This window comes from Pavona decussata, unplaced genomic scaffold (genome assembly GCF_977016875.1).
Source record: "Pavona decussata unplaced genomic scaffold, jaPavDecu1.1 SCAFFOLD_50, whole genome shotgun sequence".
NCBI classification, from domain to species: domain Eukaryota; kingdom Metazoa; phylum Cnidaria; class Anthozoa; order Scleractinia; family Agariciidae; genus Pavona; species Pavona decussata.
Window position 1 is genome coordinate 607501 of NW_028145472.1, and position 26137 is coordinate 633637.

Consider the following 26137-nt stretch of genomic DNA (forward strand, 5'->3'; position numbering starts at 1 on the left):
AATTGCCGAGCTATGTTAAAGAAAGTACATAGTTCACCTGCGAACGTTTTGTTATCATTCACCGGGAACTGTCGGTCAGATGGAACTGTCCGCGGCCAGATCTTTTTACATAGAGATATTTTTTTCAATTCATCATATATTCTAGTTATTCTAGATGTGGGTATATAACCTATGTGAGTATTTATGTCAGTAGTGTTCATTGTATTGTGTAAGTAGTACATGTACGGTAATACTGCTTGTATTAAAACTAAGAATAAATATTTAAGCTGATTTATTTATTTATTTATTTATTTATTTATTTATTTATTTTTTTTTTATATAATTTAGTTTGTCTCGTTTGCAGTTTTCATATACACTTTACATTTTTTCATTATGTCGTGTTCCGGAACGTTCGATGTTCGTGGTTCTATCGACGGCCCCGTGTACTGAAAACATAGGCCTTATCACGATTTTCGATGCCATTCGCAGCTCGGTTACCAAGATTTCGGTTGCAAAAATCGAGATCTCGGTAGACGGTCCAACCATGGGCAATAGGAAACATGGGTTTCGACTAAATAAATGTTACATTTATCTCAAATATAGTTGAATTACTCACAATAAAGTAGTCTTTAGTCTTTTCTGGTCGTTTCTCCCCATTTATTTCTTGTAAAATAGCCCTGATTAGCAAGTAACAACGCGCCGTTTGACTCAAAACAAATTCAGCATTCGTTCGGTCTTGGTAACCGTTCGTCCTATTGAAATCCCAGGCGCGGCCACTGAGCTCGCGAGCGTTAACTCATAATCCCCCCTGGGTAGGAACCAAACTCGATCAATCGTGCGAGGCTCGTAAGAAGAAACTATGCCCATCTCCATATAAGGAAGCAAAGGGTGCCCACTCCTGGGGGTCTAAAAGGCCGATAGAAGTCTGGTAACGAAGAGGTGTCGGACAATGTTCGGGAGAGAGAAAACTGGAAACAAGAGTCGCTTCGAGTTCAAAATATGTGGTTAGTTGGAAGCTGTTTCACCAGAATATTTCGTTGTTTGTTTTGAATAACTTGCCATGGAACCAAAAACTAACTTCATTCCAGGTTTGGAAAAAAAATACCATCGTTTAAAGTGCGTTTACTCCAGTTCAGCGCTTGAAAGACGTTTTTTAAAATGTTCGATTTGTTTTCTTCTGTATTTTAATATAGCGATTGTTGCATTTTGCCATAAATATCTATATCTCCTTAAGCTTGTTAGAAGTACAAGTAATTTAACTGCAACAAATTTCATTCGATGTTGAAGCCATCCGAAGAAGCGCTCGCTAAAGCTGGGAAGACCGGACTGCAATACGTCAAGTAATGTTTGTAAAAATCCTGAATAAAATGCAGGGGCGGGGGGGAACACTCCATAGCGCCTGGCACTTTTTTTGTATCTGAATCATCCAACAAAAGTTGACGTCACATCCGGTCAAATTGGCGCCCAGCAGCCTGTCACGGCGAAGTCGAATGATGGCGTCCGGGTCAGGCATGATTTCTTCGGATTTTTGAGCCATCGGTATCAGGAATTGTGAACTGTGGATATGAAAGATGTTGTAAAGATATTGCTTCGACTTCATGAGCAAGGGTTTTCCAAAGGAGTCATTTTTTCTATTGTTTTGACGGAAAATACGAGACAGCTAAGCGTCGTGTCATGGCGAAAATTTCACACTCTCAAAACGAGTGGCGTTCAGACTTTTGGCTCTTGTGGCTTCTGATCGTTCGAAAGCTGAAATTTTAATAGCCTATCCCGAGTGCAACATAATGGAGGAGACATCGTCAGTCATAGTTTGCCGTGTTAACATCGGGAACCTAATTATCTCTCGACGTGAAGTGTTGGAAGCCTGTATCATTGAAGCTGTTCCAATTGTCTTCGTTGTAAGAGACTCGTAATCTTCCAGGTGAGTAAATGTAGTTATCTTCATTTCCAGTTCTTTGCTGCCGACGTGAGTACCTTTACATGTGGGCTTTAGAGTAATAAGTCGGTTTTGTGCTTCGTAGTTCTTTAATAAAGACGCAAGTGACGTTCAATTAATAAATAGCTATAGTAATTCTCTTATCTGAAATGCATTTCATATCATGTTGTCCTGCCAGTGCAGGCTTGAGGAGGGGCTTGAGTCAGAAAATGTATCTGTGTGGCCTGGTTCATATTGCTAGTGTGAGACAGTTGTTAAAGTTATTGATGTCAAGCCATCTTAAACAATAAATTAAATAGCATTATTGCGAATGACATTATTTCTCGAGTATTGAAAGAAACAACCCCTTCATCCTTTACCTGATCTGCACTCTCATCACTTGGGTGCTCATGGGTTAAGGCTTTTTATACATTTGCACTATAATTATGCACCTGTGACATCAAATTGTGGTAAGAACAAACAGTATGCCACAAGCCACAGGCAAGTGGCATGACTGATGTTCTTACCTTGTTTTGAAGTCCTCTTTGGGTTATCAAAGGACACATGGAAGGCCAAATGGACTTTGAAAACTCTTTATGGCTGACATTGTCATTTGTACATCATATAATTATTTACCAGTTATTTCAGTTATGTTAGTTGGTGCCAAATATTTAAGGGTGGGGAATTGTCTTTTTCTCTGTGTCCAAGGTTGGGGAGGAGAACATAAAGTAAAAGAGATATATATATCTTTGCAAATTCCTGGAGGTTATCTATCAGCAGTAATTGGCCCATACATTAAGTTCAAATAACATTGTCTCCTTTGAACCAATGAAATTCAAAGTTCATTTTGACAAGGAATATTGAATTCTGTTCAATTCAATGAAAAATCAAAAGTTCAATAACCACACAGTCAGTTCAAAAACCACTCATCAGTTCAGTGACAGTTGACCTCAATTGTAAGAATAACTATAGGGGAAAGGTTTTTTATTCCAATGGGACAGATAAGAGGAGAGGGGAGGGGAGAGGGTTTTACGGGAGCGTGGTCCATATTTGGAGTAGGCCGAAAGTACAAGTGAAACTAATAAGTATTCATGTATTACAAATAATGGTAACAGGCTTACATGCATTTAAAAATCTATTGCCCACTTATCCATTGTTTGTCTTTGTAATCATATTTGGCAACAGCTGTCCAATAATGTAGCTTTTTCTTGGACATAGTTCCACTTCCTTCTTGTCAATGATGCAGATTAGTGGTCCGTTGGTAAATTTGTAAAAATCTAGAAGTCCTATGGTTCATTGAAAATCAAAAAGTCAAATAACCATACCAAAAGTTCAAAAAACACACATCAGTTCAGTGACAGTAGACCTATGTAAGAAAAACTATAGGTGATGTGTTTCAACTTTCTCTTCTTCATGCTTGTCAAGGATGCAAATGAGATTTCATATTAGTTCAATTCAAGGAAGGCTTAAAAATTCAATCACCACACCAAAACAACAAACCTCCCACCCCTCCCCCCCCCCTGCCCCGCCAAAAAAGGGAGGATTATATGAATGTATATATTTGTTAACCACCTGGGTGATAGCAGACCTCAAAATTAAGAAAATTTACTGGTGTGGGTGTTTTTAGTTCAATGGGTCTTGCAGGTAGGGAAAGGGAAGGAAGTGGACAAATATGTTTGCATTATATTAATAGGGTTTATAAGTTATATTACCATAGTTTAGAATTTTCCTTACCTACATGAAATTTTTAGGGATTTAATGTTTTTAATTTTTCTTTTTAATTATTTTATTTTTAGAGATTTAAACAAAAACTCAAAAGGAAAGAGACCGGCAAATCCCCCTGAGACGGCAAAAAAGGAAACAGACAGCGAACAGAAGAAAGCAACAAGACTGGAACAAACTGTGTTGCCCAAAAAGTTAGCAGAAGACAAGGAGGAGCTTGTAAAAAGGGAAACAGGGATTGTGGCACTTGAGAGAAGAGTCAAGAGACAAGAAGAGTCAGTTAAAAAGTAAAGCGAACAAATTAAAAAAAAATAAAACAGTAATGGAGGCCCAGTGGGTGGCTGCCCAGCTAAGGCATATGGCTGGTCAGCTTGACAGCTTGGCTGACCAAATTTTGGATCATAGGAATACGTCAACGTAATCAAACATGATGCTGTACACCAATGTGAAAATTATTGTCAGCAGACATTTATTAGACTTTGACACAGTAAATTATAATAAATCATATACACTGTAGCTAAGTGGCCATTGCAGTTACTCCCGGTCTTGTCGCATTCTTCCTTTCGCTGTCTGTTTCCTTTCTTGCTGTCTTAGGGGGATTTGCCGGCCTCTTTCTTTTTGAGTTTTTGTTTAAATCTCTAAAATAAAATAATTAAAACGAAAAATTAAAAACATCAAATCCCTAATAATTTCATGTAGGTAAGGAAAATTCTAAACAATGGTAAAGTAATATAACTTATAAACCTTATTAATATAATGCAAACATTTTTGTTTGGAATTGGAATTTTGTATAAACTTAGATACTATGTCTCTATGAATACGCTTAAACAACTATACTATACGCTCATATATCCGTATCGAAATTACGGGTCAATGAGCTGAGGTACTGCATGCCAAACAAAATTAAAAAAGATAAAAATAAGCCATATTACTGCCTTCACTGCATCTTCTATGCACACAAAAGAGATAATCCAACATTTTACTCTATTCGAAATCCTTAAGCTAGAGAACATTTTTAAGTTGAAAATTGGTTCCCTTGTGCATAAATTACAATACAATAAAAAATCACCCCCTACACTCCATGATCTTGTTTCCCTAGCTTCTGATATCCATAAATATAATACCAGATTTGCCACTAGTCAAAACCTGTACAGACCATTTTCTAGGACTAATTATGGTTTAGCACGGTTTAGAGTAGTGGCATCACAAACCTGGGAAACAATTCCAATGGAAGTTAAGTGTCTGCGCCACAATGTTTTTAAGAAGAAATACAAACTTTTTCTACTTGATAGCCAAACATTAACATTAGTTATATATTTGCTATAAACACTTTTTTCCTTACTGTTGTATTTTCATCTCCCAAGCCTAATTTAATTAGCAGAGCTCTTCAACCAGTATTATAAATTCTACTTTCCCCTATTTTATTTAATTGCACGAAGGTATTTTACAATAACTGTCCAAATCTCGGCACGCTGATTGGCTGTAATGCGCGCGCTTTTTCAACGAAAAAAATTACCAATTCCGCTCATACTTTTTCCATGTTATTGTAAAAAACAAATTGGTAGCAGTTTTCTATGGTCTATACTCTTATAGACCATAAAATGACGCCATAAAATGTCCAAAACTTGGCAGTGAAACCACTCGCCTGTGGCTCGTGGTTCCACTTGGGTTTTGAACATTGTTTGACGTCATTTTATTGTCTATGAGAGTATAGACCATAGAAAACTGATGTCGATTTGTTAAGTGGCCAACACGAAAGCCCTGCTCCTTTGACCACTACGCACTTCTTCCGTAAAAGGTAAAATCCTTCAATTAAGTGCTCTGCACGTTTCATTTTTTCTTACTATAAAATATATTGTATTTCGTTGTAATGAGTGTGAATAAAATTGAATTGAATTCAATTGAATTGTCCACTTCCTTCCCTTTCCCTACCTGCAAGACCCATTGAACTAAACACACCCACACCAGTAAATTTTCTTTATTTTGAGGTCTGCTATCACCCAGGTGGTTAATAAATATATATACATTTATATAATCCCCCCCCCTTTTTTTGGCAGGGCGGGGGAGGGGGGGGAAGGGGTGGGCGGTTTGTTGTTTTGGTGTGGTGATTGAATTTTTAAGCCTTCTTTGAATTGAACGAATATGAAATTTACAGGCAGGCCTCTCATTTGCATCCTTGACAAGCATGAACAAGAGAAAATTGAAAACAAATCACCTATAGTTTTTGTTACATTGGTCTACTGTCACTGAATTGATGTGTGGTTTTTGAACTGATTGTGTGGTTATTGAACTTTTGATTTTTCATTAAATTGAACAGAACTCAATATTCCTTGTCCAAATGAACTTTGAATTTCATTGGTTCAAAGGAGACAATGTTATTTGAACTTAATGTATGGGTCAATTACTGCTGATAGATAACCTCCAGGAATTTGCAAATATATATATATTTTTTTACTTTATGTTCTCCTCCCCAACCTTGGACACAGAGAAAAAGACAATTCCCCACCCTTAAATATTTGGCACCAACTAACATAACTGAAGTAACTGGTAAATAATTATATGATTTACAAATGACATTGTCAGTCATAAAGAGTTTTCAAAGTCCATTTGGCCTTCCATGTGTCCTTTGATAACCCAAAGAGGACTTCAAAACAAGGTAAGAACATCAGTCATGCCACTTGTCTGTGGCTTGTGGCATACTGTTTGTTCTTACCACAATTTGATGTCACAGGTGCATAATTATAGTGCAAATGTATAAAAAGCCTTAACCCATGAGCACCCAAGTGATGAGAGTGCAGATCAGGTAAAGGATGAAGGGGTTGTTTCTTTCAATACTCGAGAAATAATGTCATTCGCAATAATGCTATTTAATTTATTGTTTAAGATGGCTTGACATCAATAACTTTAACAACTGTCTCACACTAGCAATATGAACCAGGCCACACAGATACATTTTCTGACTCAAGCCCCTCCTCAAGCCTGCACTGGCAGGACAACATGATATGAAATGCATTTCAGATAAGAGAATTACTATAGCTATTTATTAATTGAACGTCACTTGCGTCTTTATTAAAGAACTACGAAGCACAAAACCGACTTATTACTCTAAAGCCCACATGTAAAGGTACTCACGTCGGCAGCAAAGAACTGGAAATGAAGATAACTACATTTACTCACCTGGAAGATTACGAGTCTCTTACAACGAAGACAATTGGAACAGCTTCAATGATACAGGCTTCCAACACTTCACGTCGAGAGATAATTAGGTTCCCGATGTTAACACGGCAAACTATGACTGACGATGTCTCCTCCATTATGTTGCACTCGGGATAGGCTATTAAAATTTCAGCTTTCGAACGATCAGAAGCCACAAGAACCAAAAGTCTGAACACCACTCGTTTTGAGAGTGTGAAATTTTCGCCATGACACGACGCTTAGCTGTCTCGTATTTTCCGTCAAAACAATAGAAAAAATGACTCCTTTGGAAAACCCTTGCTCATGAAGTCGAAGCAATATCTTTACAACATCTTTCATATCCACAGTTCACAATTCCTGATACCGATGGCTCAAAAATCCGAAGAAATCATGCCTGACCCGGACGCCATCATTCGACTTCGCCGAGGCAGGCTGCTGGGCGCAAATTTGACCGGATGTGACGTCAACTTTTGTTGGATGATTCTGATACGCAAATTTGAGGAGTCTTCCCCCCCGCCCCTGATAAAATGTTATTACATGTAATGGAACTTTTTCCTTCGTTAATCTACTGCTTGACCTTCTGTTTATCTGACTTAGAAAAATTATCATTGATTTCAATACACAGTTTGGCCAACAGCGATCCAATAAACTAAGCAATTTTCAAAGCCCAAATATATCAGTTCAGACATATATTTCAAAATTGTGACTCCTTCCATGTGGGGAGAGTAATCTTTTTGTCATATTTTGTAACTAGCAAGGGGTGGAAGGAGTTTGCAGTGCTCTTACCAGGCGCAGACGAATTTGAAAAACAATGCCTATTGTATTTTCGGTTCAGTGATTGGCCAATAGCTCTAATCTCCTAGCAACGGTTAAATCGCTTCCTACCCAGTCACTTTTTAGTGTTAACGCTCACGCGCTTAGCGGCCGCGCCTAGGGTTTCAATAAACACGGCACGGTTACCAAGACTTAACGAAAGCTTTTGCTGGCGATAAAGAATGTTAGGTCTGTTCTACAAGAAATAAATGGGGAGAAACGACCAGAAAAGCCTGAAGACTACTTTATTGTGAGTAATTCAACTATATTTGAGATAAATGTAATATTTATTTAGTCGAAACCCACGTTTCCTATTGCCCATGGTCCAACCCGCCTTCTTAGATGAACACACCGACATTTTTGTAAAGAAAAAAGCGGCTAGGCGAGATCTCGGAAACCAAGCCAGCCCGGTTGACCCGGCTCATCTGAAGAGGCCATAGGAAATGCTCTTATTTTAAAAACAAAATGACAGTTTAAACAAAAAAAAAAAAAAAAAAAATTAATTAGTGGTGGACTAATTTTAACGAGGATAAATGCCACATGGTAACCATAGCTGAATTATGCAATTACAAGAAAAAAACGGCAAGAACTAGTAACCACCCACTCTGTAGCAAACAAACTTGCACCGTAAGAAATTCACACAACACAGTGGATCATTTGCTGCTACCTGGCTTTTATTTCCATATTTCCCGTGATACATTGCTGCTGGATAAAATTGCCTTTACTCCCTACACCTTTCAAGCTTCAAAAATTAAACGCCTGTTTTGATTATCATAATTTACTTCCAATTGGTTATTATTTCCTAAAATTCAGATTCTAACCCTTTTTCAATAAAGCGATCACTTAGAGGGGTATAAACCTTATTCCAAAATGGCTTCCACTTTAATATTCTTTTGTTTGCATTCAAATTAGCCCTTCTTGCCTCGTTCAAGGTAATATATTCTTTTGATTTATAAACTTAAGAACGAGGCAAGAAGGGCTAATTTAAATACCAACAAAAGAATATTAAAAGCAGTAGCCATTTTGGAATAAGGTCTATCGAATGGTCCCATTCACTTTAAAAGTGCTCGCAAAATTTGGCCTTTGCTCGAATTGCTCGCAAAAATTACACGGGTGCTCGCTTGCTCGTGCTCGCAAAATTTTTGCATGTGCTCGCATGCTCGCATTCTCGTTAACATGTGCTCGATTGCTCGAAATTTCGTTAATCCTCCTTTGTAGTTATTTGTTATACATATATAAACGATAAATCAGTTATGATATGGTTAAAACAAAAAGGTTGAAACATCCTTACCTCTGGCTTCAGTCTTTCTTCAACTGAGTTCAGCCTGTAACTATTGTTCTGTTCTGGAGGTGTCAGCCAGATTATTAGCTATTACTTGGCGCAAAACAACGTATCCTATTTTAAATAAAAAGAGATTCCTGCTAGCGGAAAATTTAAGAAGCACTCGAAGTGTTCGTTGCTCGCCATCTGTATTTTTCTAAAGACGCTTGCCATCTGTATTTTCTGAAGACGCTCGCCATCTGTATTTTTCTGAAGACGCTCGCCATCTGTATTTTTCTAAAGATGCTTGCCATCTGTATTTTCTAAAGTGCTCGCTGCTTGCAAGAAAAATTTGTCAACTGCTCGTGCACGCAAAAATAAAAACACTGCTCGCATGCTCGCAAATGCTCGCAAACACCATTCGATACCCCTACTTAGTCCACAGTTTGAATGTACAAAGCACCTTAAAGTTAAAACAAAAACAAAAACAAAAAAAGAAATCAAACTCTGCTCGTCACAATTTAAGCCTGTGGGGGTGGTACTTTTTCCACGTAGATCCGGGACACTGAGTTCCAGCCCGTTTCTGCATTAGCTAGTTTTACACCAGCACAATTACCGACCCAAAATCCCACACGCACTGTGCCCTTGTGGACTTTCTCACAGACTCCTTCGATTTGCCTCACTCGTTGTAAATCCTTTTTGCCGCTATTTCCATGTAACATGTACACTATACCATCAATGGCTGCTGGAGTTGAGCACTCTGCACCATTGAAGGTGAAATACCATCGACCGCAGCAGCCATGACAGTTATGGATGCGAAGGACTCCGTTCCAGAAGACACGCATCCCTGTTTTGTGTGTCATCTTCTTGAAAATGCATTCCTGAAAAAGGATATAAAGGAGATCAACAACAGGACTGAAATGAAAAAAAAAAAAATAAGCTTTAATATAAATATATGGCTTGCATGAAATATTTAAGTTGATTTGATATTGAAATTGAGGTCTAAATAACCAATTTCATTGTCATTTTTGCGATTTCTTTATCATCAATTATCATCATCATCATCATCATCATCATCATCATCGATCATGATTACTTATAGGTTACAATCTCTGTTCTTAGGTAATAACTAGTGGGGGATATGTATATATCATGTTGTTGGGCGTTCTAATAACTAAAACACCAATAAAATACCTTGAGATGGTCTTAAAAATGTCAGAACGGATGTTAGTATCGATAGCAGTTCAAATAAAAATAATTCCGTTGCTTTTGGATGTTTATTTAGTATGAAGTTGGAAACTCGACATTTACCTTAATCAATCCAGAGGCCCTTCCATCATTCACACACTTTAAAACGCACTGTTTCCAGTTACGAACAACAGACCCTAGAGCTCCTTTGGGGCCTGGGGGTCCTTAAATTCCACAAGCACCTGTATCACCCTTGTTTCCACGTGAACCTGGTGGGCCAGATGATCCTTGCTGTCCCTTGGCGCCAGGAGGACATTGGCTACCACGAGCACCTGCTTTGCTAAGTATTTTCTTTCTTTCTTTTATTTATTTTTTTTTTATCACAGGTAAAACCGATTCATCGTTGTAGACAGTATTGCGTTTCGATTCCGTCATGATTTTGATGACCTCGCTTTGAGGACGAGGCTTTTGAACGGTTGGCTCAAAGCTTCATCAAGATGGCGTGTGAAAAACAGTTAGCCGTAAATACGCATGCAAGGTTATGTGAGGCATGAATCCAACTTACCTTACGGCTGTTTGAAAAAGAAAAAATAGTGTCTTTTTCCAGGACACACGAACTGTCAAAATATCGTGAGACGCTAAGTGTTTGTATAAACGGGGACAGGAAATTTCTAGATAAGCAGGGCTGGTTTCAGTCCAGTCTAGTCCTGTATATTAGATAAATTAATTGATAATGACGTTAAGCGAACGTTTATACGTCGTCCCATTTGAAACTTTTAACCAAGATGGTTTTAAACTTTTCAATTTTATCGCAATGTTTTGTAAGGAATTGTTTAACAAATCTTTTTCTTCTACGTAAATTAATATTGATTGCAATAAAAGCAATTTATAGAGACAATTAGTCCAAATGAAGCTGGTCTTTCTACAGGTCACCACCTACTTGAATTTAAATGGTCATCATTGGCTCTTGAAGACATGAGTATTTACAGAATTTTCTAACTAAGAAGGGATCTCAAGAAGTTCACGAGGACACCTTTGAGTTCCGAGAGTTTAGTTAGAGATCTAACCTAAACTCTAGGGGTATTCGCTCTTATTTCAGATACAGCTGTAATAAGAACAGCTTGGAGCCCAGCTTTTGGTTGTTTTTCTTTTTTCTTTTTTTTTTTTTTTTCTTTTTTTTCTTAATAAAAGTTGCATTATTAGCTGACGAGTGTCTTGGATAAGACGTGAAGGGAAATTTTGTCAATAGTATTGGATCTATTGTTCATGTAAAAGGCTGGTTTTCACTAGTACATAAGCATAAGCATAAAGATAAGCAAGTAAGAACACCAGCTACATACGCATAAGGATGGACACATGGGTAGAAATCCATTTATTGACGGAATTCTCGATACCAGCTCCCCTCAATGTTAAGCAAAGTAGCGGAAAAAACGGTTGACTGCCTTGTGCTTGTGCTTATGTCGCCCTTTTTAACGTTCTCACTGGTGAAAACGGCGAAAACATGATAAAAGCATAAGCATAAGCACAAAAAGAACGAACACATTCGTTTTTCTTGTGCTTATGCCTCATGTGTTCTCACTTGCTTAAGCGGCGTTTGAGCTTCTTCTTCTGCTTATGTCCAGTGAAAACCAGTCTTTAACAGTTCAGACAGGGTTTATTAAGTTACGCAATCGGATTGTATGGTTTTCTTCAGGTTGTTTTTATGAACCAAATGACTACACGCGTCAAAACCTCGCAGCTGGGACAGTCTCACCTTATCCCGGCATTAGGTAAGATTTTTCTCATAGCAGAATCGTGTACATAAATCTTGAGGATGATATATTATTCAGTGCGTGACGCAGGCATACTCGGAAAAAGGAAATCCGAGTGCTCCTATCAGGAGTCGAACCTAAGACCTTCAGATTACTAGTTCGAATGCTCCACCACTGAGTTACAAGAGACTCATGGAAGCTAAATAAATCTTGTCCGCGAGGCAATTCAACCCTGCACCTTCAACAACCAGGAGATCGATAAGGCTTATAACAGGCGCTTAAAAGTCACGTGAGTTTCTTAGTTCGTCGACAATCTCTTCGCATTTGAAAAGCGCAAAGCGTAACTTAAAGTGCCCCTAACCCTTCAATTTGTTTTCTTTTGGTAGATTTCCATATCTTTCAAGAACTCATTTTCGAAAAATATTTTGAGAAATATTGAATCCTCTTTTATTTTTTTACGAGGGCTAGAAGTGAAGGCAGTCTTGTCGATATTTTCACCTATCGTTCGCGTTAGGCCCCCACTCGGCCAAACGTGTCCAAATATGGAGCGTGACGTAAGAAAAGGACATCGTGCAAAAATATCCGAAGATTCGCGGTAATGCTTCAATTGTAAACAGAGAAAATGGTTGAAAAATGTGTGGTTTTTGGATGCAACAACTCTCGAAATGTAGAGAAAGGAATCAGCATGCATAAGATTCCTTCTTTCTTTCAATGCTTCGTGCTTTGGAATGGTGTCCTTTTCTTACGTCACAGCTAAGAACGTGTCAAATATCGGACGCTTCTCATTGGCTCGTTCCCAATGAGCCCACGAGACAAAAATTTGTCCAGCGGGGCTTAAAGCGCGCAAAAATTTAAAAATTTCGGTAACTTTTAGCGCTCGCAAAAAAAAAAAAAAGGATTCAATATTTCTAAAAAAATTTTTCGAAAATAAGTTCTTCACAGATATGGAAATCTACCAAAAGAAAACAAATTGAAGGGTTAGGGGCACTTTAACATGAGATGGAGAAAAGGAAAAAGATAATAGCAAATTAGTGCCAATTTGCATGATGAAAGGATTTTTTTGTATCGGAGCAAACTATGTTCTGTAATGTAGAGATAAAGTAATCGAGGATTGTGTGGTATGGAAACTTAACACCAATACCAATCTCAAATATCGATACTCTATGTGTACGTTAGTATCCATGGCATCGCACAATTATTTGGTATCGTTAGCAGCTTTTCTTTTTTTTTATTAGCCTAAGACACACAATATTTACAGCACTACGCACTACTTATAGTACTTACAAAGTTACAATTCTTACAGTTTTCGCAATACTTACAATATCCGGCTTACAATATCACGCTATACTAACTTTTGGTAACACCAAAAGTTCAACTTTTGGTGTTACACAAGTCGCTTTGTTATGGAAGGACGGATAGCAGTACCAGGATTTTGTTGTCTATAAACCAGTCTTTGATCCGTATACGTAATAACTCCTTTGGCTGTAAAGCCTCAGCGATCACTGGATTGACTCCGATAGTCTTGGAAACAGCACTTGTGAATTATCAAAACATAGCGGTGAAAAAATCCTTCTCAAACCTAGTGTAAAGCAAAACTGAACTTTTGTGACTTTTTTCAGTGGCTTCGAGGTCAATTTAGAAAACAAAGCGACTTGTGTAACACCAAAAGTTGAACATGACCAACATTTTTACGTTTATGCTAGCCTTGAAAACTGAATACCGGGGAAAGGATTTGCCTGGGAAGGTTTTGTCTGGGAAATTTATGCATCGCTCCTCGTTTTTGTTTATCCACTTAAAACTATTTTGTTTGAAGACCGTGCGCTTGTAAATAGTTTTGTTTGAAGTCCTTCTTAACTCTTTTACAAACTGAAATAAGGCTCAGAAATGGATTGTCTACCAAGAGAAACATGATCAGCAGGAAGAGAAAAAAAGAACAGTAAAAAAAGGCAATCTTTGTGATGTTTTCATTTTGTGTCTTTACGACAAGAAATGACCGTTCCATCCCAGATCACGGTAAAGTCAATAATTCTGAGTTGTTCGTTAGTGCTGCCTTGGTTGTAGAAGACCTTAGTGGTGCCTCAGATAAGAGAGCTGGAATTTGAAGAACCGTGATGCTTAACTCTCAATGTGGTTCTCTTATTCGGGGCCCGTCTCCCATAACCTAACCTCGAGTAAATTTGTAAGCCGTGGGTCTATCAACTTAAGGTTAAATTATGTTATTTAACGCATGTTATTTTGCTTTTGCTTCCTGACTGGCTAATATAAGGTTAAACGCGCTTAAAGCGTGGATTGTATCGCTTAATGTTTCGGTGGCTTTCACTGAAGGTGGAAAAGCAGGACTGTTAGTGGTTCTTGCAAATCTGCGGTCTTGACTCTATTTCCGCACCATAGTATACCTCGGAAACTATGGTGAAAACGGAGTGAAGTTTACTGTCCAACTCGTGACAGACAACTCTCTTTGTGTTGTGTCAGTTGATTGTAGGGGCCTAATGTTTCGGTGGCTTTCACTGAAGGTGGAAAAGCAGGACTGTTAGTGGTTCTTGCAAATCTGCCTTCTTGACTCTATTTCCGCACCATAGTATACCTCGGAAACTATGGTGAAAACGGAGTGAAGTTTACTGGCCAATTCGTGACAGACAACTCTCTTTGTGTTGTGTCAGTTGCTATACTTCTCTTAAGACACCGAGTGCTCTCGTTTTCTTGGTTTTAGGAAGGTGGAGTGCGTGACTGCTTTGCAAGTGACAAATAAAGAACACGCCCGCTGTGAAAACGGAGACACGCCCGCTGTGAAAACGGAGACTGTGCGGGCTCAAGAAAACCATCCCACAGGTGCTACATGTGACATACAAGTGACTTCAGAGGGAACAACTACTTCAATTACAAGGAAAGACGATTTGAAGAACTCACATAGAACTTCCTTAATATAACATCGCTTAATCGTGTTGAAAACCTTGTTTAACATTCCTGTTGTTTTACGTGTCAAATTCTGGTTCACTCACCAAACAACAAGGTCTCAAAGGGGTTGATTAGCTTTGAATCCCCTCCCCCCTCCTTCCCTAACCTTTCCGGGCCCTAAAAAAAGGATACAGTCAACCCCCGAAATCTCGAACCTTCAAAGGAAATTGAAAAAAGTTCGAGTTATCGGGAGTTCCAGTTATCGAGGGTAAAATTATATAGAAAATGACCTGAAAGGAAAGGAAAATTGGTTCGAGTTAGCGCGAGGTTCGAGTAAGCGAGGGTTCGAGATATCGGGAGTCGACTGTATTAAAAAGAGTTTGGACTCCAAGGACTCAGCGGGCTTTGCAATCCACGGCAAAGATTTCTGGACTCTAAGGTCCACAAGACTCCTCCTTTGTGATCTTGGAATTACCTCACAGTGTAGTCGTTTTTAGTGAATTTTCAGGTAAACTTCTACCTATCAAGACCACCCGGTGCGCAAGTCAAAGAGTGGCAGTTTTACGCATCACACTGGTCAGAAACTGAGGCAGATAAATCACAAACTTTCACTAATACTTTCTTTTTCATTTCTTAATCCAATGAAGTACAGTGTGCAACTGAAAGGGGGAAGGAAATGTCGTTTCCGTCCGTAAAATCCGATTGAAAACTAATAAACAGTGGTTTTAGAACAGTAAGAAATGCTGCTATTTTGAAAAAAAAAAAAAAATCGCGACGATTTCAAAATATTATGGAGCCAAGATTTAAGCTTTGGTGGACTAATCGTGTGGAAGTTAAATGTAACATGGTAACCGAAGCTGACTTATGTAATTAGAAGAAAAAATCGGCAAGAACTGGTAAACTCCAACTCTGTAGCAAACAAACGTGAACCGAAAGAAATTCGCACAACGCAGTATATTATTTACCCGACCTTTATTTCTATGTTTCCCATTATACATTACTGTAGGATAAAATTGGCCTTATTCCCTGCACCTTCCAAGCTTCAAAAATTAACGCCTTTTTTGATTACTTCCACTTGGTTATTATTTCCTAAAATTCAGATTATAATCCTTTTTAAATTAAGCGATCATTCAGTCCGCAGTGGGAATCTACAAACACCTTAAAGTTAAACCATAAAAACAACAGCGGCAACTCTGCTCGTTCTTTCAAGCCTGTGGGGCTGGTACTTCTTCCACGTAGATCCGGGACACTGAGTTCCAGCCTGTTGCTGCGTCAGCAGATCCATAACCAACACAATTACCGACCCAGAATCCCACACGAACAGTGCCCTTGCGTACTTTCTCACAGACGCCTTCGATTTGCCTCACTCGGTGTAGATTCTTTTTGCGACTATTTCCATGTACCATGTACACTACACCATCAATGGCTGCTGGAGCTGAACACTCTGCACCATTGAAGGTGAAATACCATCGCCTGCAGCACGCATGGCAGTTGTAGATGCGAAGATCTCCATTCCAGAAAACACGCAGCCCTGTTTTGTCTGACATCTTCTTGAAAACACATTCCTGTGAAATAAATGAAACAAACAAACAATTGAACTGAAGTGGGAACCATCATCGTTTACATAAATACTTGAAACAAACTGATCTGATCCGGCAGTTGCGCTGTCCAATAGTCAAATCCCATAAAAAAGAAAGGTTTTCCTTACACTCCTAGTTTCTAGTTTCATGGGTAAGCAGTAGTTGCTAAAGTCTCTACTCTCATCAAAATGTACATATCTTGATCAGCAGACAACCAGGGCTGGTTTATAAGTATAAACATCAGACCTAATAGATGCTGGGTAGAGGTTTGTTTGTTTTTTTAATTAACATTATCTATTTTTCTGCCAAGTTAAATAATAATGACTATTTAAGTGTCAATTCACTGTGTACTGTGGTGCGTAAATGAGGATACTCTGACCAATTGAAAGTAATAATGTAAACTAAACATAAATTCCTTTAAAAGTTCAAACTGGTAGGAAACAAAGGAAATGTTAATGTTATAATGATTGTTTTTGGCTTATCATTCTGTAGTTGAGCGTTTACCTTAATCAATCCAGAGTCCTTTCCATCCCCCAGATTCTTAAAAACGCACTGTTTCCAGTTACGCACACCAGACCCTAGAGCTCCTTTGGGGCCTGGGGGACCTTGAATTCCACGAGCACCTGTATCACCCTTGTTTCCACGTGAACCTGGTGGGCCAGAGGATCCTTGTGGTCCCTTGGGGCCAGGAGGACCTTGGTTACCACGAGCACCTGCTTTACCTCTTTTTCCAGTAGGACCCGGCGGTCCAGGGGGTCCATGAGCACCTTTAAGGCCTGAAGTACCTCGTCTTCCACTAGGGCCTTTATCGCCCTTGTTTCCTCGAGGGCCCATAGGTCCTTCAGGTCCGTGATTACCGGGTGATCCCGCGGCACCTGCTGGTCCCGCGGGTCCAGGGCTTCCTGGGATACCTGGAATTCCTGGTGCGCAGAAACATGTGCTGTGACCACAGGACCCATATGATGACGTCTGTGTAGTGCCCTGAATGAAGAAGTTAGGAATATTTTTTTAATTTGATTCACTATATATCAAGTCAGTGGATAAAGTGTTGGTCGAGTGCTCTCATTGGGTACTTAATTTGCTATTGACCTCACGGCAATGTCCTGTACTTTGGTGCATTCATCAGCTTGTAGCAAATAAAATGACTAATCGGAGCTGGCTATCCAGTGTCGGTAAAACTTCCACCTCAGTGAAGAATTGCCAATAAGCCATCATGAGATGTAGGTTTTTTTTTTTTTTTTTAAGACTTTGTTAAACTGGCCAAATAATAAACTTAAGCTTCACCCCAAGGAAACCTGGATAACTGCCTTTGCTGTAAATATACTTAATATAAGGAACTGTTCAAATTTTTGCGAGACTGGATGAGCTGGTGGGATTTAAGGGAGGAGGCATACAAGAGAACTGGGTTTTTTGGTTGGGGAGGGGGAGGTGGTGAAGATCTGTAAATAACGAATAAGCCTGATGGTCAGTTGTTCACTTCAACAATTTCCAGTACCTGATTATAATATATTGTTTAATGGAATTTAAAGTGACGTGTAACTAGTTTCTCTTTTCCTTTTCCAATCATATTTCGTTTAGTGGGCAGCAGGAAGGGAGCTGACTGTTGTCATTTTGTACCTAGAGTTTGTTCATCAAACTCACCTTATTGTCACGTGGTTTGCTGCTGCTGCTGTTGTCATTCGCTGAACACAAGGTGATCAGCAGTAAGAACAGTACACACATCGTGATGGTCAGCGGTATATTCAGGCAGCGTTTCGTCATCATTCAACCTGTGAACATTGAATTCTCGAACTCAGTTTTATTCACCACGCAAAAAGAGAAGAAACACCTTCGCAATTATCAAAGTACAAGGACCACTGCGGAAAATTGATGACGCGTTGATAGTGAACTTCCTTGTTGCAATAATTAAAGTAATTAACAGACACAAAAAACCAATAACCGTATAAAATAAAATCTTCAAGTTAAAAATTTAACAAGAACTCAGTTCAATTCTCCCAAGGAAAAAAATGCAACTTAGTATAGAAACGTAAGGGGAAATCTCTAGTTCCATTACCTACCAGTCTTGCTTGTGCGGCTTCAACCATCTGAAGGAAAACTGATTCACCTCTCACTGTTACAGAAGCTTTTATCATTTTTTGTTTGTTCACTTGTAAGTAAAAAACATGTTTCAGACAAGTTTTAAAGCTGACAACATGTTGGGTGCCACAATAAGCCAAGCTCTCCTATTGGTTAAACCATTTTTGTTGACTAAAGGTAACACGTTTTGAAGTTGATAACATGTTGGATGCCAAAATAAGCCGAGCATTCTTATTTGTCAAATCATTTCTGTATCCACCAATAACCTTGACTCTTCTATAATGTTCTGTTAGACAGCTTGTTACGCTAATTAGGCCAATGACATGCCCGCTTTTGATTGAGCTGTTTTGTTTTGAACATGTCTGATGACATGTATGAAACAGGACAAGTATATCCTTACTGGTTGACAAACAATTTTCAAAATGGCTAATGTGGCATTAAGTCTCCGATTTGTTTTTTAATTAAAATCTTGCATACTAAAACCCATTTCAAAACATACTTAACTATTGAATAACATAAAACACAACCTACCCTCTTGGAAATATTTATCAGGAAATTTCAAAATTAATCCGCCTTAGAAAATGCGTATCACCTTTCCAAAATTATGAAAAGAAACCTTCGTTGAAAAAGTCGGCTGTGGGACGAATGTCTTCTAATGCTGAAAGTCAGCTGTGAAACAGAACATGGTTCGACGATTTTGTTCCTCTCGTTTGACTCTAAAGTGTACTTCTTTTACTCTGCTATGTGATGAAACAGAAGTTGAGATTGTTTGACACGTCAGCGCCTTGATTGTGCGATGTCCTCCTTATGCATTTTTTACTGATTCCTTGCTCAATTTAATCTAATTCAATTCGCGCGAAACCCGCAACCGTAAAGTTACTTATTCCCGTTGCAAGTTAAAGCCACAACAATGAATTTAACTTGAAAGGGAAATTAATTTTTTTTGTCATCAAAATCGCTATTATCATGATTGCTTTACAAAATTAGTTTCCTATTGAAGTTTGCTTTCAGTTAATGGTGGTCTAACCCTGAAAATCTCAATAATGTAGTGTTGTGTTTTTTTCTCAGGTTTTGTTTAACCCAGTGCTGTTAAATTCTAGTAACATACTGGAGTCATTTCTAACGTGATTTAATTTGTTAGTTTGGTCAGCAGCCATTTTTAGTTGCATCGAGAATGACATGAAAAACAGAGTACGGTCAAATTAGAGAGCGTTTCGTGTCTGAAAAACTGCCACCACTAGCTTAACTAACCCAACTAAAGTTTGTCCTCTATCGATCAGTGCATGCTTCAACGATAGTTTTAAACAAATTAGTTACCGCATTCGATACATTTTCCAACATCAAATAGAGCACCGCACATCATTGAAAACTAGAACACACACTGAGTTGTTTGATTTCTGAAAGTCACGAAGCAACCGAAAGAGAAACTGGTTTCTTTGCTGTTTTTTAAAGTCGTAAAAACAAAATTCAGCGCCACAGCTAAGCTCTGCTTAAAATGCATTCTACTAAATATCAAAACGTTTACCTTTGAAGTTTTTCAGCACTAACCCCAGGTTGTCTAAACGAGAACAAGAAATCTGAAACAGAGGAAAAGAAAAAGAATTACATTTTACATCAAAATGAGTAACAAAATCCTCACAAATAACATTCAACAAAACAGTTGAGAACTTACAGTGTCGGATTTGTCGGTCCTTCCTTGTCACTTTTGGAAAGGTTTTAGTTGATGAAGCTCTATTTTGTTTTGTTTAATTAGCTACTCGTTAGAACAAGTTCGTCCAAAACATATGTTTTAAATTTTAATTTCAAAACACTATGCCCCCCCCCCCCCCCAGTTTGTTTAATCCCCGATTACTCGAATAGGAGGGCATCTTCAATGTTGTTTTGCTACGATGTGTTCCCTCAATAGCCGTGATTCACGGTTTCTTTATTATATAAAAACATAGGAGTTAAAAGTTTTTAACTTTACAAATAAAATACCTGTGGACTGAGATTAAAGTAATCGGTGAGATATCCTTGTTTCCCTCCGTCCAGAATCTGAGCTTTGAAAGGGCCATTAATATTTGTATATTTTATGAGCTTCACCACTCTTTCCCCCCGAGGAGGTCTTCCCACAGCCTAACCATATATCCTTCCTAACAACGGCCGATCTTTCAACTACACAAAAATGCCAATACAATTGACTGAGCTTGCAAGACTCTCATTGTCAAAAGCCTTCCCTTACCCTTATCACTTTACCTTACGGTTACCACATCAATTGTATATTTTTTCTCTAAAAGTGGAACAATTTAGCACCATTTTAATCCATTGTCTTTTGAATTACTGCTTTTGCAACACGTTTCATCTGGCCCCGGGTAAGTTTTCTTGACGAATAAAGAGTTCAATTTGCGTGAAATGGGTAATTAAGAATGTGTTCTGGCTGTTGTACAGGGTGAACTGTTAAACTGCCACCGCTATGTAATTTTCAAAAGAGGTTTAATTTAGCCACATTTCTCAGTTCTCTTTCAAAGATATCACAAAAAGATTGAAGAAAGTGAGGTTCGATTGTTTTGTCACATGCCAATGAAACGTGCATATTAATTATTCTAATGTGTGCTCATACAAGTAAACCAAAACTAACACAAATTTTATTCTATGCAAGTAAAAAACACCACAAAAAAATTAGCTTTGGCTTAGCCATATACCGCAATTAATTTTAACACCCTACCGGATAAACTGTGCAATGTATCTTAGCGAATTCATGTTTCAAATAATTTACCTTTGTAGTACTTAAACCGCTGCATGGTTCGGCGGAGAGACAGCATTAATCTGAAGGGATTAAAAAAGGAAGATGTTAGACAAGATATAATAACAGGCAAAGAATCCAAAATCTGAACCAGGGCGCGCTGAAATGATTCGTTTCATTGGAATTCAATCGCTTCAGATATTTCGATTTGAATTTTGTTGACAAACTTAGGCTTCAATTTTCCAAACATGAAAAAATCAGTTGAAGACAAACGACACGTCAATTGATTTTCGAAATTAAATATTCAGTTAATATTCAGCATAACGCATCCGAGCAAATCAAACTACGTTTGTTTTCCCAAATGTTTCTGAAAGCCCGCAAATGATATGGAAATAAAGAGAAACATGGCAAGTCTTCACTCTCGCTTGTTTGGTACCAGTGAAGAAAATAAGAATTTTAAATACAAACTTACGCTGCCATATTCGCCAAAAATTTGTATAACTTGATGTTTTACGAAGCTCAAGTGAATCATCAGTTTGTTGTTTTGTCTTCTTTGCATATAATGAGTCTCTCGTTAGATCACGTTTTTGAAATAATAACAATTTTTTAAAAATTCTTACTGATGACAGTCATTCTAACGAGAAGTATTATTGGCCAGAACGATGTGTATAAGTCGCCAAAATGGCCAATGGAATGATTTCTTCTATTTTTGACTTGGTGTATCGTATTAATTAGAGACAAAATTTATTTTAGAGAAAACCAATTAAAGCTCGTAGCTAAAGAAACATAAAATTCCTTCCCAAAGCTTTCAGCCAACCAAAAATATTTGGGTCTGGAAAAATTTATTACAAGTATGGTGGATTGTTTCGTCGACAAATCGTTTAAACCTTTCCGCTGTGTTCGTCAAATTGGCAGCTAATTAAATTCCACTAGAAATGTAGTATATTCAACTACCGACTGTCAGTAATACTCGCAATAGAAGCCGGCTGTGTATAGTCTTTGTTCTTATATTATGAGAGGTGAAAGTTTCGCTGCAGTATTTTATTTACTTGTCCAAATTTTTATTGACAATCTCGACTCCCAAGTTAACAATATTAAGTTTTTGCTCGTGGATGCCGAAGAGTCAGTAAGACACGTCAGAAAATATTCACAGTGCGAGTCGTTTGCTTGCTTGAGTGATTTTAATTTGCCTAAGGTAAAGTTATGTGAAATTTGAATAAAGCCAGAAAATAATACGAGGCGTTTTAGATATAAAATGTCGATTTTCAATTTGACAGTTTCGACAGAAACTTCTGCTTTCTTCATGTCTGTAAAATTTAAAATCCTCGTTTTATATCTAAAACCGCACGGAAAAGACGAATGGGCGATTCGTGACGAAGAAGATAGATGAAGATTGTTTGATAACTGCTAACTCTGACACATTTCCTGTTTATTTAGTCAGGTTAAAAATAACCGTGTAGATTTTAAAAGAACCCTGTGCTTGGTTTCGACGTGATAAAATAGTTTTCAAAAGATAACTAGGATGCATAAACGACTTGTTTGTATTACTGATTTTGAAACGCGAGGATGGCTAACTTTTATTTCGTGTTTCGTCTTATTGATTGAGAAATAATTTCCCTCAACTTAAACATGAAGCGATGTAAAAATGTTTGGTTTCGAGCTAATCAAATAATTTGCAAAAAAAGCTAATTGTGATGCTTTAGTTTCAAGAGTGTTTGAAATGCCAACACGGCTAACAGTTCAACTGTACCCGGATTTATTCGTCTTTTTGAGATCGAATTTGTGGCGCTGAAAAACTGTTTGGTTTGGAGCTGAAAAAATTATAAAAAACGCTAATTGTTTGCTTCAAATGAGTATTTACTAATTTTGAAATCCTAGCATGACCAACTGAACAGTTTTTTATTATACATGTTTCATTGATTCGTCTTATTTAGATTGAATCAGTTGAATTTCTGTCAAAATTAAATATGTGGCGATGTAAAAATTGGCGTCTTGTGAAATAACCTAGACGGGTCATTTTAACGCAAAATTCACCCTACACAGTGGTTGACTGTTAAACTGCCATCGCTATGTAATTTTCAAAAGAGGTCTAATTTACCCACATTTCTTAGTCCTCCTTCAAAGAAATCACAAGGAGATTGAAGAAAGCGAGGCTCGATTGTTTTGTCAAAAGCCATTAAAACGTGCATATTAATGATTCTAATGTGTGCTCGTACAAGTAGACCAAAACTAACACAGGTTTTATTTTATGCAAGTAAAAAAGTCCACAGAAAATTTAGCTTTGGCTTAGCCTTATACCGCAATTAATTTTAACACCCGACCGGATTAACTGTAAATAAGAAATTTAATAATAAGAAATTAAAATCAAACTTACGCTTTCCAAAAAATCGTATAACTTGACGTTTTACGAAGCTTAAGTGAATCATCAGTTTGCTGTTTTGTCTTCTTTGCATATAATGAGTCTCTCGTTAGATCTCGTTTTTGAAATAATTACAAATTTTTAAAAATTCTCCCCGATCAGAGTCATTCTAACGAGAAATATTATTGGCTAGAACGATGTGTAGAAGTCGCCAAAATGGCCAATTGAATGATTTCTTCTAATTTTGACTTGTTGTATCGTATTAATTAGAGACACAATTAGTTTTAGAGAAAACCAAAGCTCGTAGCTAAAGAAACATAAAATTATTTCCCAAAGCTTCAGCCAACCAAATATATTCAGAGCAAATAATATTCCACTAGAAATGTAGTATATTCAATTACCAACTGTCAGTAATACAGTGCTCGCAATACAAGCTGTGTATAGCCTTTGTTCTATTATGGGAGGCGAAAGCTTCGCTGCAGTATTTCATTTTTTTGTTGTCAATCTCGACTCCCAAGTTAGCAAGTAATCTCATATTAAATTTTAGCTCGTGCCGAAGAGTCAGTTTGACACGTTAGAAAATGTTCATAGTGCGAGTCGTTTGTTTGCTTGAGTGATTTTAATTTGCCTAGGGTAAAGTCATGTAAAATTCGAATACAGCCGCAAATACTGCGTGGACTTTTAGATATAAAATGTCGATTTTCAATTTCACAGACATGTTTCGAAAGAAACGTCTGCCTTCTTCATGTCTGTGAAAATGAAAGTTGTCGTTTTATATCTAACACGTGTTGTAGGTTTCCTATTGTCCAGACCTTTCGGCAATTAATGCGTCGAGCCACTGACAACAGCATTTTTCTTTGAGAATGATTTATTATTCAGTAAGTGACACAGGCATACTCGGATGCACTACCACTGAGCTACAGGAAACTCATAGCAGCTTAGGCCATACGCATACTGCTAGGATTGGAATGTCAATTGTAGCCCAAGCTCAATATGAGAGAACCGTTGAATTATAAGGATTTGTATGGGAATACAACGGATTCGTGTAAAAAGGCAGAAACTAACATTGTTTTGTCAATAAAGTCAACTCACCCTGCTGCTTCTTGTATTCTTTGTCGTTTACCAGCTTTTCAGGCCGATTCGAAGCGATTTCGGTTAGTTAGCGTCATTCGCGTTTCCATTGCTAAGTGAAACGAAACAAGAGGCAGAACACCATTTCAGACATGCCCGAAGCACGAAGCGGAACAAAATCTCTTAAAATAAATCCTAGTGTCTCAATTCATCCATAGAATCACAGTTGAGATGTATACCTATCCTGCCAGCGCAATTCCGACTCAATTGAAGTCGTATGACGTTTGCTAGAAAGATTTTCTTTCAAGTCAGCTCGCTTCGGAAATTTCGAAAGATGCCCGGCAAGTGCGCCGTGGACACATTGAACGTTCGTAAAGCACACTGGGTAACAAAAGTTCCCTGGCTCAGGTGGTCAGTGGCTAGTTGTCGACAGGCAATCAGATTTGTTCCCGGGGTTCCCTCGTGTCCTTTTTGTCAAGACTGTCAATCACTTCTGGACGTGTTAACAAAAATTAAAGGGGCACTTTCATAGCGATTTTGCTGTATTTTGGCCAGAACTGCTCAAATATATGACAAAGAACCGGTTTTGTAACAGGAAATTACTCTCACTCTAACACTGGTTAGAAAATAGAAAGGTTTTTCTCTTAGAAAGACCAAACCAAAATTAGTTTTTAGCGACTTCCCTAAAATACACAGGAAGAACTTGAAAATATTGGCCAATTTTTTCAAGTTGCAATTCATTTCCATCCTAGCCATTTCCAGCCAAACATAATGAATAGTAGTCTCGACCTGTTCTCTATTAGGTTTATTGTAACAAAACTAAACCATTATTTTAACGATCCCGTTAACAAAAATACATTTTTTGGCTATTCATAGTGACACTTAAAATAGGTGACACTGCCCCTTTAAAGAGCGCCATACATTCGACCAGAATTTCGGTACAGAATCAAATATATGGAACAGCAATTTAAAAAATCTTGGACAACCTCTGGAGATTGTCCTTTTTCCCGGAAAGGTGAGAATTCCGAGAATTTTCTGTTCCATTGGTCATCCCATTTTGTCAAATTCTCAGCCCCAGTTTCTTACGGGATTTAAAAATTACACTGGCATTTTCTGAATAAATTGGCTATGATTTCCACTCATTTCCGTATTAGTTTGTGTAATGTGTCCGAACTATCCAGGGGCTAACTAGCCGAAATCGCTTCGAATCGGCTTGGAAAGCCGGTAAATGACAAAAAATACAAGAAGCAGCAGGGTGAGTTGACTTTATTGACAAAACAATGTTAGTTTCTATCATTTTACACAAATCCGTTGCATTTCTATACAAATCCTTATAATTCAACGGTTCTCTTATATTGACATTGGACTGCCTGTGCCCAAGCATAATATCCGCTGAATTGGCATATCAATTACTTTGAAAAAAGTATATATCAGTGTTAAATAAAGTAAATAAAACATATACATGGTGTTGTCTATCATAACATTGGACTGCGTTTTAGTTCAGTTTTGCACCATTCTAAGTTTATGCGTGTTGCACGTGTTTATATCAATTGACAAGGTACGAAGAATTTGACTTAAATTCAAGAGCGAGTTTCGACACACGCCTCGTT

At 37.9% G+C, this 26137-nt stretch overlaps 2 protein-coding genes and 3 long non-coding RNA genes across 7 annotated transcripts; 2 read left to right on the top strand and 3 right to left on the bottom strand.

Moving 5' to 3' along the window:
- The first annotated feature begins 1355 nt into the window (after positions 1-1355).
- Positions 1356-4132, top strand: LOC146481376 (uncharacterized). The gene is made up of 2 exons (XR_014864465.1): positions 1356-1900; positions 3691-4132. It is a non-coding gene; the product is annotated as an uncharacterized LOC146481376 (long non-coding RNA).
- Positions 4063-7240, bottom strand: LOC146481377 (uncharacterized). The gene is made up of 2 exons (XR_014864466.1): positions 6794-7240; positions 4063-4254 (listed from the first exon to the last, which is right to left on the bottom strand). It is a non-coding gene; the product is annotated as an uncharacterized LOC146481377 (long non-coding RNA).
- On the top strand, positions 5737-6779 carry LOC146481378 (uncharacterized). Its single transcript, XR_014864467.1, has 2 exons — positions 5737-6194; positions 6259-6779. It is a non-coding gene; the product is annotated as an uncharacterized LOC146481378 (long non-coding RNA).
- A 1426-nt stretch (positions 7241-8666) lies between the features above and the next one.
- LOC146481379 (collagen triple helix repeat-containing protein 1-like) lies at positions 8667-11050 on the bottom strand. The gene is made up of 3 exons (XM_085108423.1): positions 11014-11050; positions 10197-10297; positions 8667-9766 (listed from the first exon to the last, which is right to left on the bottom strand). The coding sequence occupies exons 1-3, from the start codon at positions 11048-11050 to the stop codon at positions 9407-9409; spliced, it is 498 nt and encodes a 165-aa protein (XP_084964549.1). The 3' UTR covers positions 8667-9406.
- A 4622-nt stretch (positions 11051-15672) lies between these two features.
- Positions 15673-24890, bottom strand: LOC146481380 (uncharacterized). 3 transcript variants are annotated; one of them, XM_085108474.1, is made up of 8 exons: positions 24767-24890; positions 24549-24639; positions 21131-21180; positions 20353-20529; positions 19901-19952; positions 17941-18068; positions 16804-17280; positions 15673-16284 (listed from the first exon to the last, which is right to left on the bottom strand). In XM_085108474.1, the coding sequence occupies exons 6-8, from the start codon at positions 18061-18063 to the stop codon at positions 15925-15927; spliced, it is 960 nt and encodes a 319-aa protein (XP_084964600.1). In that variant the 5' UTR covers positions 18064-18068; positions 19901-19952; positions 20353-20529; positions 21131-21180; positions 24549-24639; positions 24767-24890; the 3' UTR covers positions 15673-15924. The 3 variants fall into 3 exon arrangements, with proteins under 3 accessions (XP_084964600.1, XP_084964599.1, XP_084964601.1); XM_085108473.1 differs by lacking the exon at positions 20353-20529; XM_085108475.1 differs by lacking the exons at positions 20353-20529; positions 21131-21180; positions 24549-24639; positions 24767-24890 and adding an exon at positions 20048-20063.
- Positions 24891-26137: the final 1247 nt, after the last annotated feature.

Excerpts from the sequence above, each read along its gene's own strand:
- LOC146481379 (XM_085108423.1), bottom strand. The coding sequence starts at position 11,050 with ATGTCTTCAAGAGCCAATGATGACCATTTAAATTCAA. Across the intron at positions 10,298-11,013 it reads TGATGACCATTTAAATTCAA|GACCCCCAGGCCCCAAAGGA; the intron begins GTAGGTGGTGAC and ends GTGGAATTTAAG. Across the intron at positions 9,767-10,196 it reads GGGCCTCTGGATTGATTAAG|GAATGCATTTTCAAGAAGAT; the intron begins GTAAATGTCGAG and ends ATCCTTTTTCAG.
- LOC146481380 (XM_085108473.1), bottom strand. The coding sequence starts at position 18,063 with ATGATGACGAAACGCTGCCTGAATATACCGCTGACCATCACGATGTGT. Across the intron at positions 17,281-17,940 it reads GCAAACCACGTGACAATAAG|GGCACTACACAGACGTCATC; the intron begins GTGAGTTTGATG and ends TTCTTCATTCAG. Across the intron at positions 16,285-16,803 it reads AGGACTCTGGATTGATTAAG|GAATGTGTTTTCAAGAAGAT; the intron begins GTAAACGCTCAA and ends TTTATTTCACAG.